The 19,799-nt window shown below is 36.4% G+C and overlaps 1 protein-coding gene across 1 annotated transcript; it reads right to left on the minus strand.

Moving 5' to 3' along the window:
- Window positions 1-1,265: 1,265 nt before the first annotated feature.
- Window positions 1,266-1,748, minus strand: LOC120090790 (uncharacterized mitochondrial protein AtMg00240-like). Its single transcript, XM_039048497.1, has one exon. The coding sequence runs from the start codon at window positions 1,746-1,748 to the stop codon at window positions 1,266-1,268; it is 483 nt and encodes a 160-aa protein (XP_038904425.1).
- Between the last annotated feature and the right edge of the window lie 18,051 nt (window positions 1,749-19,799).

Raw genomic sequence — 19,799 nt, forward strand, 5'->3', positions numbered from 1 at the left:
AATTAAAATTAATTTAAAAAATGGCATCTTATCAGTAGAAAAATAGTTTTTAAACGGGTGTGGTGTAAAATCAAGGTGTGTTTTAAAAGTGATTTTAATTTATTTAATCACAATATATTTTACCAACACAAAATCAATATTTAAAATCTTTCCGAATCACTTTTATCCCTCACAAAATCAACTCCAAACCCATTCTAAATTTATTTTTTCAAAAAGAAATAATAATTAATAAATTAAGTACGAAAGTTCTTTTATTTTATGGTTGCGTTCACATTTGTTTTTTAAGAAAGGATTAGGAAATGTATCGATAGTGGGCCTCTATATGGGCCAATAATAATGGGCCAAATTTTACTGTGTTTCGTTTTTGGGTCAGAAGTCCTCTAATTTATAACCATTTTTTTTATTGATAAACTAAAAACCACCTAAATACAATTACAGTTCCAAAAATTCTGTTAAAGTAGGGAAAAAAATTATCACATCATTCTTTATCAAAATTGAGAAATGGGAAGAATCCAAATACACGTATCTATGTAATGATGGGAACAATTTAATCTAACTACAAGGGTAAAACCGAAAGTATCGTGTAATTTCATAATTATGTTGGCGTCATTTTGGTTAAATATTGTTGTGTTTCTTAACCGTGCTCGTGCTTTTGAAGATGAATGATGATAAGAATGAAAGATTATGGGGAAGATGATAGTTGAAGATGAAGAGGTTTCTGGAAATTTTCTTCAGTCCTTTGGACTTCTCTTCTTTTGTTTGTATTATGTATTAAATCAGTGAATGAATACCTACAACCCTATTTCCTTTATACACATCTTGCCATAATATTGTTACAATAATAATAATACATGGAATAAGAATATTACACATGACACTATATGATAGGTGGAGAGCAAACCAATTCTTAACAGAATTGTGACTCACCTCCTTCTTCTTCCACCTTTGTTTTCTCTTTTCCATTTCTAATTTCTGCTCTAACATCCCCCTCAAACTGGAGGGTACTTCAAGTACTCCTTGTTTGGCTCGTAATATATAGAAGTGTGTGTTGTTGAGCGACTTTGTGAGGCAGTCAGCAAGTTGGTCGGCCGATGGCACATATCGAATGTTGATGTTACCTTTTAGAACATGGTCTCTGATGAAATGAAGATCAATTTTGATATGTTTGGTTCTAGAGTGAAACACCGGATTGGCAGCTACGGCTCCTGCTCCTAGATTATCACACCATATGGTCGGTCGAGTATTTGACTATAATCCCATCTCACCTAGTAGTTGTTGAAGCCAGAGGACCTCAGATGTGGCATGGGCAAATGCTCTATATTCATATTCTGTACTCGACCTTGCGACCACTGCTTGCTTCCTTGAGGACCATGAGACGATGTTATTTCCTCCAAATGTACAGTAGGCAGCCCTGATTTCCTGTCATCAAGATTGGATGCCCAGTCAACATCCGAATAGGCAGATATATGTAGATTGGGGTTTGGTTGAAAGTAGAGTCCATAATGTTTTACGTCACTGATATATCTAAGTACTCTTTTAGCTGCCTGCCAATGGATATCAGTTGGAGTTTGAAGAAACCGACTTAGTTGGTTGATATCATAGGTGATGTCCGGCCGTGTATGCGTTAAGTACTGAAGGGCTCCAACAGTGCTGCGATATATATAAGGTTTAGAGAGGGGCTGTCCATCAATTTTTGACAATTTCCTGCCTTGGACAGTTGGCAAGAGCATCAGTTTCACATTAGACATTTGAAGTTTGTGTAGTAAACCATCCACATATTTCGACTGGTTTATCAGTAGGCCTAAGTCAAGATAGTATACTTGGATTCCCAGAAAATACCGAAGTTAGCCCAAATCTTTCAATGCAAAGTGTACATCAAGTGTTTTTATGAGTTGCTCTGTGAGTTGAGTGTTGTTACTTGTGACATAGACATCGTCAACATAGACAAGGAGGTATATGATAGAGCCCTTCGTGCGGTAGATGAACAGAGAGGTATCTGATCTTGACTGATAGAATCCCCATTTTGTGATAATTGAGCTGAGGGCTGTATTCCAGGCTCGTGGTGCTTGTTTCAGACCATAGATTGCTTTTTCCAACTTGCAGACGTGATTCGGGTAATGAGAGCTGACATACCTAGGTGGTTGACTCATATATACTTCCTCAGTTAGTCTTCCATTTAAGAACGCATTGTTGAAGTCAAGTTGCTTCAACATCCAGCCGTGTGACATAGCAGCATTGATGACTACTCGAATTGTTGAGGACTTCATTACTGGGCTGAAGGTTTCAAAGAAATCGACTCCATGATGTTGATGAAAGCCCTTTGATACTAGTTGGGCCTTATACCGCTGTATTGTGCCATCTATGTTCCGCTTTAGTCGAAATATCCATGTGTTCCCAACGATATTCTGAGATGGAGATGGAGGAACTAGTGTTCAGGTCTTATTTCTCATTAGAGTCGTGTATTTTTCATCCATCGCCTTTTTCCATTGAGGGGTTGCAAGTGTTGTTGTAATTCTGGTGGGCTCTGTTTGAGACCAATCTGTGGCTTTGCTCGTTATCCAGGCTTTTGGTTTAAAAATGCCAACTTTTGCTCGGGTGATCATTGGATGAGTGGGAGCAGGTGGGGGGCGGGTGGAGATGGTGGGTTGTGGTGGGCTAGTAGAGATTGAGATATTAGTAGGATGTGATATATGTGGCAGAGTTGGACTGGTATATGTCCTTCTAATGTGGTTTGAGGCAGGGACTTCGATGGGCTATGGTGAGATGCATATCCGGGTGAGGTTGTCTGGTTTGTGGAGTTTAAGGTATAGTCTAGATGGTAGGCTGGTGGTGGATTTGCTTGAAAGAGGGACAGTGATTGAGGCAGGGTATTAAGTATTGGTTGAAGGCTCGAGATTAATGACTCATTGAGGAAAGTAGGTATGGGAGAAGTTGTCGCCTGAACGATCGTGTTGGACAATGGAATGTCCACGATCGATGGACTCACTGCGATCATTTTATCTTTGGCCTTCACAATCAGTCTACATGATGAGAACTGGGCGATCGCATTGTCTTTTGTCTGTGCGATTGTTCTATAAGATGGGCGTTGAATGATCGTATTGTCTATCGGCTGGGCGATCGTTCTAAACGATAGAAACTGAATGATCGCATTGTTTGTCGTCTGGGCGATCGTTCTTAATGATGGGCACTGAACGATCGTATTGTCTGTCGTCTGGGTGATCATTCTAAACGATGGGGACTGAACGATCGCATTGTCTGTCATCTGGGTGATCGTTCTAAGCAATCGTGTTGCCTTAGCGATTTTGGTGTCTTTTGTATGGCCTGTCGTCTGGGCGATCGTGCTAAACGATATGGTTGTTTAGCAATCGTTTGACCTGTCGTCTGGGCGATCGTGGTGCACGATTGTGTTGCAAATGGAAATTCCCTTTCATTAAACTTTACATATCTACTTGTATAAATCTGGCCTGATGGACTGAGACATCTGTACCCTTTGTGATACGAGTTGGGACCAATATACACACATTTCTCCGAGTGTAATTGGAATTTTTTACCGTGGTATGGCCGTATGTATGGGTAGAAGGCACACTGAATGTCCTGAGATTAAGAAAATCAAGATTAAAACCATACATTATGGTGACGGGTGATTTACCTTGCAGTACTGTGGTAGGCATGCCATTAATAAGATAGGCAGTTATTGAAAACGCCTCCCACCAAAAGGACAGAGGCATGGATGCCTGTGCAAGGAACGTGTGCCTAGTTTCTATGATGTGCCGATGCTTGCACTCAGCTCTGCCATTTTGTGCAGAGGTATAGGGACATGAATTTTTGATTAAAATACCTTTGGACTCACAGAGATGGTGTATTTTGTCATGCTCTCTCCCATTATTTGATTGTAGTATCTTTATTCTAGAATTGAATTGAGTTTGTATTAGTTGAATGAAATGATGGAATGTTGCCAATGTCTCACTTTTCTGTTTCAGAAGGTATAGCCACACATATCTACTGTGATCATCCAAGAATGATATGTAATATCGGTATCCATCAGTAGATTCAATAGGGGTTGGTCCCCATACATCAGTATGTATTAATTAAAACTTATTAGAAGCCCGAGATTGAGAGTTAGGAAGCGGTAAGGCATAGGATTTTCCCAATTGACATGAATGACAAAATTCTTTTCCTTCATTCGATTTAACTGGTAATTTACACTCTCTAATAACATAATCTAGAGTTTTTACTGATGGATGTCCTAGTCTTCTATGCCAAACAACTCTTGATTCAACTACATTGATCCTAACTCCTGATAGAATTAAGGCAGAAGACTTGTTATTTTTGTACAGAGCAGGTCATCGGCTCTTGATATTATCTTGTAGCACTTCAGCCCCTTGTAGTTGGTATAACCCTCTGTCAAGCTCCCTTTTTAACAATGTTCTGCCCATATCCTTGTCCTTAATGACACAACAATCAGTGTGAAATTCAATAACCACAACATTATCATGAGCTAACTTTGATATACTAATCAGATTCTTTGCTATGTTAGGCACACACAGAACATCATTCAATGTAAATTCATTCATTCCATCAGATAAACAAGATTGACCAGTGTGAGATATGTGTAATTGTTCATCATTACCTACAGTGACTAGTTCATTACCTTCATACTCGGTTGGATTATTGATGTTGTTATAATTGGAGTGACATGGTTAGTAGCTCCACTGTCAATGTACTAGTTCGGATCCATTAATGTCTCTGGTGTGGCTGTGAAGGGGTTGGAGGGCTGAGCTGATGTGAATAGGGCAGTAGTGTTACTATTGGGGCCGACTGACCCATGATTCCCTCTACCTTGTCCAGCATTCTAGGAGTATTCCTTGTTAAACTGATGATAGCATACTAGAGCTGAGTGACCATACTCTTACAAACATGACATGTTGGTCTGTTTGAGTTGTTATTTCGATCTCTTCCTTGACCACAACCACCTCTTTGTCCATTAAATGGATTATGATTAGTGTTGCTGTCTTTGGCGTTGTTCCCCTGCTGGCGATTTCAATTGAATGAAGGATTGAAATGTGGCTTCCCTCTATTTGCATTCTTGTTAAATGCTACATTGACAGAAGGTTGTTGTGCAAAGGAACTATGTATTTTGATAGAATTTTGGTGCTCTAGCCTTTTTTCATAAGACAGCAGTTCAGATTGCATATCTAACCAAGAAATACCTGGTTTACCTTGGATTCCTACGACAACAGGATTGTATTCTTCATCAAGGCCAAGGAGAACTTGTGAGATTAGAGCTTTTGTCGATACAGGGCTGCCTACCTGTGCAAGGTTGTCGGAGTGCCTCTTCATCAATTTGAGGTACTCACTCATTTTCTGGCCACCTTTTGTTTGTCTAAGTAGTCTTCTTCAGCTTGTGATTGAACACCAAATAGTTCCTGAATAGCTTGCCACAGTTCCTTGCCATTCTCATATCCCATAAGTTGAACCCCTACATTTGGAGCCATGGAGTTGTAAAGCCATCCCAACAAAAGTTCATCGACAGCAAGCTAGGCCTCATATTGCGGATTGAGTGATCGTTCAATGGATGAACTGACTCTATCATCACTTGCCACTTGAGAGCTGGACGTTGCTTCAGAGGTCTTTGGGATGAACATCGGTGGGCAGGGTATCTGACCTGAAAGGTGTCCTTCGAGCTTGTAGCTTCAGAGGATCGACACTGCAAGAGTCTTCCACAGCATAAAATTCCCACGTTCAAGTTTCGTGGTGGTGAGTTGATTCAAGAACTGGTTGAGAGGTGGTGTGGTGAATTTTATCGGTTCGGTGGAGGAGCTATTTCTGGTGAATGTGGTATCGGCCATGGGGCTCTATTACCAAGTTGAAGATGAAGAGGTTTCTAGGAATTTTCTTCAGTCCTTTGGACTTCTCTTCTTTTGTTTGTATTGTGTATTAAATCAGTGAATGATTACCTACATCCTTATTTCCTTTATACACATCTTGCCCTAATATTGTTACAATAATAATAATAATACAAGAAATAAGAATATTACACATGGTACTATATGATAGGTGGAGAGTAAACCAATTCTTAACATAATGGTGACTCACCTTCTTCTTCTTCCACCTTTGCTTTCTCTTTTCTGTTTCTAATATCTGCTCTAACAAGTATTAATCTATCTCTTGGTATGAAGATGATCTTATGCGTTGGTAGGAAGATAGACTTATGTTCATGCACACCTTACTAGTTGCATACAAGTTCTCCTAAGCTATACCTTAGTATAAATCTAATTCAAGTGTCCTGGTAAGTCCACGGTCGAATGAGGGAAATCTAGAGTAAACTAATGCAGGCTTGGTCTTTGGATCTATTGCAGAAAGTTACTAATTGGTCGATATGCATTAGCTATGTACACTAAATTTCTAGCACACATGCAAGAGGAAATATGAGTTCAAATAAAGGGGGAAAAGGTAGATGGATGATTGGATCGAGCATTAGATGATATGCATTGATTTTCTAGTGAAAACAACAAGCCAATATACACACAATGATAATGAAATGGAGATGGTGAAGATATTTGCTAAAATCTAAGTGTATGTGTGTGATGCGTTTGGAGTATGTTCTTTAATTTATGCTCAACATCTCTCGATGTGGATGCCAAACTTATATATCTCTAGGTTGCATGTGTTAGTTAAAATGAACAGTCAAAGGGATGGTAATGGGGCTGGGCCGGGGCGAGGATGCACTCCCCATCCCCGTTCTCGTGGGGATTTTTAATCCTCATCCCCATCCCATTCCCCGTTTTGGGGAGTCGGGGTCGGGGTCGGGGAATCCCTGTACGGGGATTTGGGTCCCCACAAGAAAAAATCCCCGTTTTTTATTTTGTTATTTTTATTATTTAAAATTAACTAAATTTAATATTTATATTGAAATTGTAAATTTTATATAGGAAATTAGTATTATTGTTACATATAGTTGTTTAAATTAAATATTACATGTTTTTTATGATAAATTAATAAAAATAAAATTTATTATATTAAATTTTTAAAATTAAAAAAGGAAAAAAAACTGAAACAGTATGTTTCAGCAATATATTATTATTATTATTATTAGGTATATATATATCTATATATTAATTCCCAGGTCAAACCAGGGATTCCCCGCCCCGATTGGGTCGGGGACCCGACTCTGCGGGAAATTTTGTCATCCCTACAATCAAATGACATGAATGATTTTATCTCTAAAATTACTCACGCCTTAGCTAGATGCATTCTACAAATTACTACTCTCTCGAGTAACTAAATACTCTTTCACTTCAATCAATTGATCAAATAGATTCAAGCAATAAACTTTATGCAATTATCAAGCCAGAAGATTCACATATACAAACAACTTAATAAATTAATCAATGGAGATGTGGAGTATGGTTGAAATGGGGATTGAATTAAAGAAATATGTCCTGATACATATAATCTTAGTTCAATCAAGTAGAGCAGTGAATGAAAATGCTAAGTAAAAAAAAGAAATTAAGCTGTCAGGTTCAATCTCCTATACCCTTTGACTTGTTTTTGTGCTTGTTGCTGACAACAAGGTAGAAAGGGTGAAAGAGATGTCTCTCTCGAGCTCTTCTCCGATTGGACCTCATTACCAATGGTGAAAAATGGCAATCGTCCTCCTATTTCTTTCTTGCAGTCGACAGAGATGAAGGATAAAAAATGTCTAACTCTATAACTAATTTGACTATTTTTTTCAACTGCAGACAACATCTCTTATATAGGCAATTAGAACAGCCACTTGGTGATGTGATTACATTAAATTTCATAATCTGAGACAATCGTCTGCCATTCTGCCTTGATCAAACACCGCCAGTCAGGTGCTCATGCTTGCAAGTTGTGATTTGACGATAATTGCATGAGTCAAATGTATCTTATCATGTGTCGGATCAGCTAGACGCATGCTCCTTCCGTTGGCTTTTTCTAGAGCACTTAGTAAATTTTTCTAATTCCTGCATTGAAGTGAGTTATTGATGTAGTTTTTTCTGAAATGATACTTTTGCATGAGTTTATTACAAATATACAATTCCATGAATTTTCCTTTATTATGAATGTGTTTACATCACTTTTAATCCTAATTATTCCAACTTTGAGAGAATAATAACGTGTACTTCTATAAGTTATCACATCCCAGATTTTGAACAATGTTTGTCCTCAAGCATTCTGAAAATAATTCCTTAATATACTCTCATGGCCACAACGCAACTAGCTCCACCTCTCATCATGTCCTTTGACCTAAGAGTGTCTGAGATTGGCATTTAGAAGTATAAGTTTGTTCCCTTCCTAAAGAATATATATTCTCTTATACAGCAAGCACATTCTTAAAAATTCTTTTGCTTTCTAAAACATTTCCATCTTTCAAGTCCAGTAATGCATTAGAAGGCTTTCTCCTTATAAAAGTAATTTTCAATGCAAGTTCTTATTTCTTAAATACCACTCATATGTCGATTCAAGTAACTCGCCTTCGTTTTGGCTTGGCCCCACGGGTGTTATGCGGACATCCTACTACGAACAAGTACCCTTCATGTCTAAACTCTTATTTAAGCTTTATGTTCTATTTTCCTTGGTCTTAGATAGTGGAGCTGGGATGCTTTGGTCCCGGTTACGTACCTTCGTTTTGACTTGCCCCCACGGGTGTCATGCAAACATCCAACTACGAGTAAGTGTCATTTCCAACTTAACTCATATCAGGTTGGGTTTTCCTCTTGTGCTGATAATGGAGTTTTACTATTATGTTCAAATTATTATTATTATTTTGGTTAAATGAGTGACATTATGAAGATTTTTAAAAGCGATAGAATGCATCAACTCGAACCTCACCATCCCTAAATTTTAAAGGCCAGCAAGGTCCTCATTGCTGAAAAAGAACTATAAAAATTCCTTAGAAAATTTCAAAAGGAGATTTGAGGTGAGGTATGCGCGCATGGGGAGATCAAGGATATGTTTCATTAAGTGAGATTTTTAGACTTAGATTTCTAATGCCTATCCTAAACATTTATGTGTTATCAGACATTAGTGTCATCATCGAGGTATCAAAGCACGATGCAAGACACAAGAATAATGATAAGGCAAAATAGGAGGAATATTTAAGATAAACACAAGGATCAAAATGATGTAAATTGCATTCATAATAAAGATATATACCTGAAATTCAACATGGATAAACATATACAAAAGTTGATCAAAAGAATACAATCAAAATCCCAATTGTCATATCCCTTCCTGAACTACCCTCCTAATCCAAGAAGAGTTGTGAGGACAATAATTATCAACCCTCTTGTGACAACTATAGCTAACATACTTTCATGAACCTGTACCCCTAGTACCTGATTAGCAATTTATATCTCACAATAGATTATTACCACATAGTCAATATAACTTAACATACAAATTCTCTCATAGAACACTTTATTTACATACAACACAGTTAAGAGGTCTAAGTTAGATTATTTACAACAACCACTCAACACTCTTCCTTGACTCCCACAACATGGACATATGATGCAAGTTTAACAAGACATGATAAGACATCTAAGCTTCAAATCCTCTGAGGTTCTTGAGACGTGACTGACTGGCAAAACTGCTAGGCCTCGGTGTTGGGGTTGATGCCCTAAACCTCGTAAGGTCTCATAGTTTGTAATTGTAATGTACAAACATTTTATTTATGTAATAACATATGTGATGTTTTATTTCAAAATTGTAGATGTTACAATAAACTAACATCCATAGATTATTAACATCCAAGGATAACCTAAATGATCTATAGTAGATGGATAAGGCTGGATACCTTATCCTAGTGACACTACGAGTATGACCCTCTTTGTAGATGTTACAATTGTTGTAAAGTGCTATAAATGATTTAATCTTGATTATTTATATGGAGACATGTGAGCAGAGATATTCTATATGAAGGAGTTTGTATAAGACCGGACCACGAAATGTTTAGTTTAATTATATAACGTTGTTCATAATAGAATGACCATAGGTAACATGACCTAAATCCTGAGTGAGTTGTGAACTCCTGCCTATGAAGGCGATCCTTTGATTTGTATGGATGAGAGTGACCAGATCGCCGACTCAACAAGCCTACCATTTTAGGCTGGGAACACAGCTACACAAGAAGGAATTCACTCCTTCCCAATGTCAGTGCAAGCAAATAAATTGCTCCCTTAAGAGCTGATTCTGAGGCTTGAACAATGTGGCACCGCACCCTTTCCTAGCCCAAGAGGAGTTTGATCATTGTTGAACTCTGGTTTATTGTTCATTAGAGGGATTAGTATACTTAAGAAATTAGATATAATTTGTGAAGGGTCATCATACTGTTGACTAGTTATATCCAATGTACATAGAAATATATCTGTAGTACAAAGAGTGCAGCTATCGATCTTTAGTGGAGTGCTCGACAGTTAATGAATGGTGAATAATTTAATTAATTATTCATGTATCGTTGGAGCTTCAAACTACAGGTCCATGAGGTCCCCTCTATAGCTCAACGGGAATTAATGAGAATAAATTTTTGGGTTATTTGAGAGGAAATAAATATTTGAATATGATTCAAATATTAATCATATGAATTTGATTCATATAATTAAATTTAATATAAATGAGATTTATATTAAATGTCATTGGTGAGAGAATAGAAACTATAGGTTATATTGTATTTGATATAATATAAAATTTATAGGTTATATGTTACAAAACTCTTGGATTCTCATCTAGAGAATACAGAGCAAACATTCGTGGTGGTGTCCTCGTTGACGATTAGAGGGTTCAAGATTGATCGTGACAAGATTCAGAAAAGGAATTTCGTAAAGAAGAGTTCTTCAAGGGTAATGTTTCTTAAACCCTTTTTCTTTCCTATTCTCTATTTTAAAACATGTTGTAATTTTCTTTTACATCTGTATGTTTTTGCTGTAAAATTTATGTTTTGTAAATTTTGGGTATTTGGTCCCATCCCATGCTTCTGCTCAAGGACCTTCAATGGTTCCTTCATTCGGGACGTCGACTATTATTTGGTGAGAAAAACATTAGAAATGAGTGAGCTTAAAATGCCCAGTGAGTGACTTTTTTTTTAATAAATCATACTTTAATAACTCACGATATAAATATGTTTAAAGTAAATCATTTACATTCGTATTTTAGGGTTTTGAAAAATAAAAATATATATAAAAAAATAAAATTATAGCTACCATGCGAAACCCTAGATTAAGGCTCATCAACATTTCCTATAAAATTCCTCTACTCATTTGCTTGATCATGCGAGGGAGCCCTTTTGCTCAATCCTCAGTAATCTTAGTTGAGAGAGAGCCTTTTTGCTCCATCCCATCAACCTCGATAGCATAGATCTTATGTGCACGTAGAACTGAGTAAGAACTCGCTTACCTTACTATACCTTCAGTAGCAAGGACCATTATATAGCTAGGTACCTTACCATACCTTCGATACCAATGCTCAAGAGTAGATTTTACATATCACACATACATGTTAACATCATAAAACAACATACTTATCATGCTTAAGGGAATCAATAAATAGCTCATTCTAATGTTGAAACATGACATGAAACTTACTTGGAACGCAAGGAAATTGCATGTAAAAACTATCTTTAAATCATCAACATACGTTCATAATCGATTCCCATTACTTAAAACATGTGTTAGAAAATCAAGATGAAAGTAACTATGCGTTGGAAATTCACAAGTAGAACACTTAGCAAGTATTTTGAAAACTAGTCACTCATAGTCTTTAAGTTACTTCCTTAAAAGATCGTAAGCCTCCCCTATACGTGTCTGCCCTGTAAGAGTAACAAGAGCCTTTGGTTAATGTCTTAGCCCTCCCTTGAGCTTAACTTACTATTCAAGTTTAAAGCATGCCAAGCCTAGTTTGATGCATCAACTCATTCCCTTTCTACTCGACGTATCCTCGGTGCATTGGTACTTAACGCATTATCACACTTAACCAATATTTTTACCTTGCGACTAACTAGTGTGTGGCAGCTCACACAATATACTCCTAGGCGTCAAAATGTGCTTATCACACTTACGCGGTGGGCGCTCATGGTTGTAACCTTCAACGCCTACTCACTCTATCCCTCACCCTCGCCTATGGGTGCGCTTGCCCATACTTAGCCTCTACTGGTCAGCTACTTGCTTATGTGTAGGTTGCAGTTGCCTCCTTGTTTATCCAACCAAAACTTCACTTCCAGCTTGAATAACTTAAATTCCAAACTTAATCTCATGAAATTTCCTTCAATAATTTATTCCTAAATGTTTTAACTAACTGACCTTAGAATCTCAGCCTCTAATTCTCCTTTAGGAGTTGGAATTTATCAAGTTTTACAACTTATCCACGTGGCCTTAGATTCTTGAATACTTGAAGAAATTCTTTAACTTTCAACCCGATTTCATTGAAATCTTATCCCAACAACCTTGGTTTAACTTCTTCACAGCTCAACTATCACTTTGGCAACAACTCTCCTTCTTTAGCCCGTTCAAAATGCCCAAACCGAGATTCTTCAACTTCATATTTCTTTTATACTAAGGTTGCATGCTCATGATACTTTCTCAAAGTAACAGCTAACACACTAACCTCATCTTTATGGCCTCTAAGCATGCCACTTTGCCACTAATTAGGTGATTAAGTTGAATGCTTAAGTCATTCATCAATGCCCAGGTGGCGTCCCTACTAGCCTTCTTCCTCGGCTAATGCATACCACGGCTAACGTCACATACCCTTGCTCCCGCATTACTAACCAATGCATACACTGGTGACACTCATCGATGCCTCCCTTAACCTTTCATGTCTTAGCACTTCTTGTCTACCATGCGTTCACCTAGGCAGACTCAACTGCTCGCACACAACCCATCCTAGGCCTTCACTAGCCTCTAAATGCCCTTGACGCATACCTTTTATTACACTTAGCCAATTTCCACTCTTAGGTCTTAAGCCTACAGACACTTATGCGTTCCATTCCATGGCGAAAAGTCATACAACATGGGCGACGCATATTTACACATCGGAAGCGTGTTGTTATTTGCCATTAAGATTGGATTTGCAATAGCATTGGCTAGCTGTTGAGCTAAATTTTGGTTATCTTGGTTGTTTGTCATTTGTTGTTGTTGTAACCTTCGATGTCTATTTGATCTGTTACTTCATCTAAAAGTCCTCTTAATCTCTAGGTCGTATCTGAATTCCCGAGCTCTCGCTCTGTTCATAAAACATTTACAAGTCAAGGTTTAACTTGTAGTACTCCTTCGATTGAAAGTCTTGCAAAAGATACAATGACCAAATTTAAATTAGCTACGTTTCTAGATTCCCTAACAACGGTGCCAAAAACTTGTTGCATTTCCTAATCGTGCTCGTGCTTTTGAAGATGAATGATGATGAGAATGAATGAATATGGGGAAGATGATTAATCTATCTCTTGGTATGAAGCTGATGTTATGCGTCAGACAGAGGATAAAATTATGTTCATCACACCTTGCTAGTTGCATACAAGTTCTCTTAAGCTAGATCTAAGTATAAATCTAACTTAAGTGTCTTGGTAAGCCTAGGGTCAAACGCGAAGAATATAAAGTAAACTAACACAAGCTCGGTTTTTGGATCTATTGCAAAGGGTTACTAATTGGTCGATATGCATTGGTTATGTACATTATGTTAGGGTTGATGCCCTAAATCTCGTAGAGTCTCATAGTTTGTAATTATAATATACAAACATCTTATTTATTTAATAAAATATATGATGTTTTATTTCATTTTTAGTTGCATTAACCCAAACTAATAAACTAAGATCCAAGTTTATTTTGTAGCTTAAACATGTATGTAGAGATATATGGGTGGATCATGTTTTAAGTGATAACCTAAATGGTCTGTAGTAGATAGATAAGGTTGGATACCTTATCCTGGTGACACTACAAGTATGATCTGCTTTATAGATGTTATAATTGTTGCAGTGCTACAAATGACATGATCCTGATCATTCACGTGAAGATATGTGAGTTGGGATATTCTATACAAAGAAGTTTGTATAAGACTGGATCACGAAATGTTTAGTCTCATTATATGACGTCGTTCATAATAAAGACTTGCATTTTACCTGGATGACAATAGGTAAAATGACTTGAATCTTAAGTGAGTTGTGAACTCTTGCCTATGAAGGAAGTCCTTTTATTTGTACGAGCGAGAGTGGCCAGATGGCCGACTCAACAAGTCTACTATTCTAGAGATTCGTCTGATTGGGGAGCTAGAAACACAGCTACACAAGAAGGAATTCACTCCTCCCCAACGTCGGGGTGATAAATTGCTCCCTTAAGAACTGATTCCTAGGCCTGAACAATGTGGTGTCACACCCTCTCCTGGCACAAAAAAGGTTTGATCATAGTTGGACTATGATTTATTGTTCATTAGAGGGATCGGTGGTACTTAAGAAGAAGATATAACTACAGGGGTAAAACGGTAATTTTGGCTCAACTATACTTATGAGTAATTTGTGAAGGGTCATCGTACTGTTGACTGGTTATATCCAATGGACAGAAATATATTTGTAGTACAAACAATGCAGTTGTTGGTCTTTAGTGGAGTGCCCGACAGTAAACGAATAGTGAATAATTTAATTAAAGAGTTTAATTAATTATTCATGTACCGTTGGAGCTTCAAGCTACAGGTCCATGACGTCTCCTCTGTAGCTTAACGGGAATTAATGAGAATCAGTTTTTGGATTAATTTGAATTGTTCAAATTAATTGATGGAGTTAATTATATATGATATAATTAATTTAATTTAAATTATATATGATATAATTACTATATTGTATTTGATACATTATATTATAAAGTATATTTGAGAGAAAATAAATATTTGAATGTGATTCAAATATTAATTATATGAATTTGATTCATATGATTAAATTTAATATAAATGAGATTTATATTAAATATCATTAGTGAGAGAATAGAAACTATAGGTTATATTGTATATGATACAATATAGAAACTATAGGTTATATGTTATATTCAATATAACATATAGTTTAATATATATATTTTATGATAAGGTAGTTATCATATAAATTTATGTATTAAATAAATAAATTATTTAATTTATTTTAAACCATTTTTTTGGGACGGAGTTACTTTCTTTCCACTACGTGATAGTGGGGTAGAATGTTTCATGTTCTTTCTTTAGTGTTTTCTTTCACAGAGAACATAGAAAGTTTTGAGAGATCTCACATTACTATCATCCTCCTTCTCTCTTTTCTTTTCTCTAATTCCCTCACCAAAATAGCCAAAACCCACAAACTCATGGATTCTCATCTTAGAGAATACAGAGATAGCCATTATGGTGGTGTTCGTTGGTTCGAGAGATTCAATTGAAGAACTGTGCTTCAAAGGTAATAGGTTTCGAACCCCAATTTCTTCTTTGTAATTTAGTGTAAGCATGTTGTAAATTCATTAGATGCATAATTTTATTCTCTCTCTTTTTTGTGTTCTATGAATTTTGGGATTTGGATCCGATCCCCATTTTCGCTCAAGGTCCTTTAATAGGGATCCATCAATTGGTATCAAAGCCAAGTTTTTTGCCCAATTATTTCCAAAATTTCAGAATAATTTTACAGTTTATGGTGGGTTTAGCATTCTGTATTGTTCATGAGATGGATACTATGAATGTTTGTTTGCAATTAATGGATGGTTTTGAGATCGGGCAGTATAGATTCGTTGTTTAATTTACAAAATTGTTTGGTAAGGGTCCATATTTTGGGGCATTAAATCGCTATAGAGTCTGTAATTTTATGTTGTTGAGTCATCTGTGATGTTTCTGGTCAATTTCTAGAGAAAACGAGGAGAAAATTGAAAAAGTTTCGAAGGAGTTTGAAACTATACAGTGGGTGACTGTACAGTAGCATCGCGACGCTATGCCCTAACGTTGCGATGTGGCGAACGAAGAAAATCTTTGTAGTGTCGTGATGTCACGATGGTCCGAGACAGATATTTCACGCAGTTTAACTCCGTTCGTGCGTGGTTCGTGGTCTGTTGGTCTGGTTCGGTTCGTGGGTTCTCTGATTCGAGCGTTTAGGTTCATCTGGACCGGTTCCTGGTCTGGTTCAAGCGGTTCAAGGCCCAGTTCATCTATTTCAAACTGGATGGATATTTATCTTGTAATAGTTAGATTTTTTTTAATAGGTAGATTTTTTTTAATAGGTGTCCAATCCCCGTCTTTAATTGCTTTTATATTATGCATGTGATGTATGATTTATTTTTAATATTATATGTCATAATGTATATCATATAGTATAAAATCCCACCATAGATTATGCATTCAATTTCATGCATCATATTATAAATGCTATAATTTAGATGCATGATTTAATTTTATAGCATGATCATACATCATATAATATAAATATTATAATATATGTATGAATACATTAATATTATATCCATGCTTCATTTATATTATAATTGTTATAATATATGGTTCAATGTATGTATGGATGTATGTTATAGTATGTTTCATTACCTAATTATATAAATGTTATATATATTAGCAATGAAATAAAATTGTATGAAGCATGACACTATCTTAGATAATTTATAAATGTTATAATTTACTAAAGTATGTCAAAGCATGCAATATATATTTCATTTGTTTCATTTGTGTATAATGGTTATAACAAAATGAAATTAGAAATTAAAATTGATAATTCAGAATTACATACAAACCTTAGGTTAAAATCATCTTTTAAAATTGTTTTAAAACATGATTCAGATAGACCTAAGATCATTTTTCTAATGAGATTAGAAATTTAAGTTTAATCTTTTAATTGACTTAATATGATTAAATTGATTCTTAATTAAAATATTAACATTGTAACAAATATATCTATAAGAGAACTTTTATCTAAGCCTAGTTCTATCTAGGTTGGGATATTTAAGTTAACGGAAACATAACACCCCTACCTGGGAACTTACCTGGAAAGGTAAATTAGATAGATTTATTACAAGTATGCAATGTTTGATTAAAGTTTGTTTAAGTATTTAATAAATGTCAGTTAAAATTGTTTAACTATCCAAAGCAAATATTTTTTTGGGCAAATTAAACTTTCACTTAGTTAAAATTAGTAACCGAATTTTTCTAAGTTAATTATGAAGGAACTCTTATCAAAGAGTACCTATGAGCGGAAGCAAGATCGTTCCAAATTCATTGTGATAGAAATACAAGCATTCAAAGATATACATACAAGTTATGCATTTCAAAATAAATTATGGCATGCTTTCAACAATTAAATACAAAGTAACAAGAGACATACCCTTGAAGAACTCTTCTTCTGTCTTTCTTTCGCTCTCGCTTGGAATAGCACCTCTCGTTGTCGCTGTGATCGCCCAGCCAATCATCTACCCAAATATCTCGTTGTCTCTCAGCAAACGACAGTCTTCTACACAAACAAGCAGCAACTGGGACACCGCCACTCAGTGACCTTGGTATTCTCGGAGTGAGAATCCAGGAGGTGTGAGATCTGTTGGAATTGGTAGAGGAAAGAAGGAAAGAGCGATCGTATTCAACGACCAAGTAAGTGGGGGAGGTTTGTTTCTATCACATAGACTTGTGCTTGATCGTTTAGTAAAAGATATACGATCTTTTAGAAAATAAGGTTGATCATTTGGACGATCGTTTAATGAATCTCGCTCAAGTGCGCGATCGCGTAGTAAAAGCTATATCATCGTTTAGGTAGATGCGCATGTACACGATCGTTTAGGAAACACTTTGAACTGTCGTGTAGGCTCTCGAAAACTAAACGATAGGCATTATATAATTATAAAGTGATTATCCGATTCTTTTGCAAAATGAAAACATTTTTCATTTTATCCTTTCAGTTATGAAAACTGAATACAACCTCCCACTTTCACGCACGATTATGGAGAAAACCACCAATAATTATCTCATAAATGTTTTAATTATAATAAATATAACAACTAACTTATATATTATATTTATAACCTATAGTTTTAATATCACATCATATGCAACATTTAAACCATTGTCCTTTTCTCCTTTACTTGATAAAATCATATTTATATCCATTTTTCTCCAATTAATATATCTCATACATCATGTCAATTATATCATATATAACTGAACTGATTTAATCACATCATATATAATCAAACTTCCTCTTGTCAATTTGAATACTTCAAACTGACCCAAAAACTAATTCTCAACTTGAACACATTGAGCTACCAAGGGGACCTTATGGACCTGTAGTTTGAAGCTCCAACGGTACGTGAATAGATGACTAAACTCTTTAACCATGAGATCCACCATCCGTTAACTGTCAGGCACTCCACTAAAGATCGACAGCTTCACTCTTTTCACCACAGATATATTTCCGTGTCCATCGAATATAACAAGTCAACAATACGATAACCCTTCACAGATGCTCGTAAGTACAGTTGGGCCAATTTACCGTTTTGTCCCTATAGTTACATCTAACTTCTTAAGTACCATTGATCCCTCTAATGAACAATGTCATAGTCCTACTATGAGTGGACATCTCTCGGGCCATGAGAAGGTGTGTGGCGCCACATCGTTCAAGCCCCAGAATCAATCTTTAAGGGAGCAATCTATCTACTTACCCCTATTTTAGGGAAGAAGTGAATTCCATCTTGTGTAGCTGAGTTCCCTTCTCCCGAATCAGACGAATCCCCAAAGTGGTAGGTTTGAGTCGGCAATCTGGCCACTCGCAACCATGCAAATCAAGGGACCACCCTCAAAGGCAGGAGTTCCCAACTCACTTAGGATTAAGGTCATGTTACCTATGGTCATCCTAATGAAGTGAAGTCTATGTCATGAACGGCGTTATATAACGAGACTGTACACTTTGTGATCTGGTCTTATACAAACTCCTTTGTATGGGACGCTCCCGCTCGTATGTCTCCACATGAATGATCAAACTATCTGTAGCACGTCACGACACTTGTAACTATCTACAAAGCAGGCCACATTCATAGTGTCACAAAGATAAGGTTTCCCTCCTATATCCATATACTACAGACCATTTTAGTTATTACTTAAGGCATGATCCACTTGTATGTCTCCACATATATGTTTAAGTTACAATGACAACCAGGGATCTTAGTTTATTAGTTTGTGGTAAAGCAAATAAAACATCTCATGTTTCATAGACAACAGTGAAGAAAATATCTCATATTATTACATCACAAGCATTTGTTCAATACAGGTGTTTATAAACTACAGGACCCAATGAGAGTTAGGGCATCAACCCCAACAATCTCCCACTTGTCCTAAAGTAAGTGGAGTGTACATTACAACAAGTACAAAACAATAAACTAGGGCACAAATGAAGGAAATCGGAAACAAGATTTCCATGAGTAGCGGAACAAGACTATTTCAAATTACAATCATGAATGAACATATATTTACAGTCGACTTCAAAACAAAAGGTTATACAATTACAATCCAGAAATTACAGCATGAACGATACAAATAAACAGAGATCAAATTCTACGCATATAGGCAGAAGGTCTCCATGCTCCGAAGCGCATGGCCGCTTGAATAACAGCAACCTCGAACGCCCGATCTACACGACCGCAACACAGCACAAACACTTCGCGCTCATCCTCAGCGATCACCTCGGCCACAAAGTGCTCATCAAGAAAAAGCAATGTGATCGTTTAGCTCTATCGTTTTGCTCGGTCTGTCGCCTACAGACACTACACGATCGTTTAATAAACATTGCACGATCGTTT

The sequence above is a fragment of the Benincasa hispida genome, chromosome 11, assembly GCF_009727055.1.
Source record: "Benincasa hispida cultivar B227 chromosome 11, ASM972705v1, whole genome shotgun sequence".
NCBI lineage: Eukaryota > Viridiplantae > Streptophyta > Magnoliopsida > Cucurbitales > Cucurbitaceae > Benincasa > Benincasa hispida.

What these genes read in the sequence shown, in the direction of transcription:
- LOC120090790 (XM_039048497.1), bottom strand. Translation starts at nt 1,748, where the DNA reads ATGTCTAATGTGAAACTGATGCTCTTGCCAACTGTCCAAGGCAGGAAA.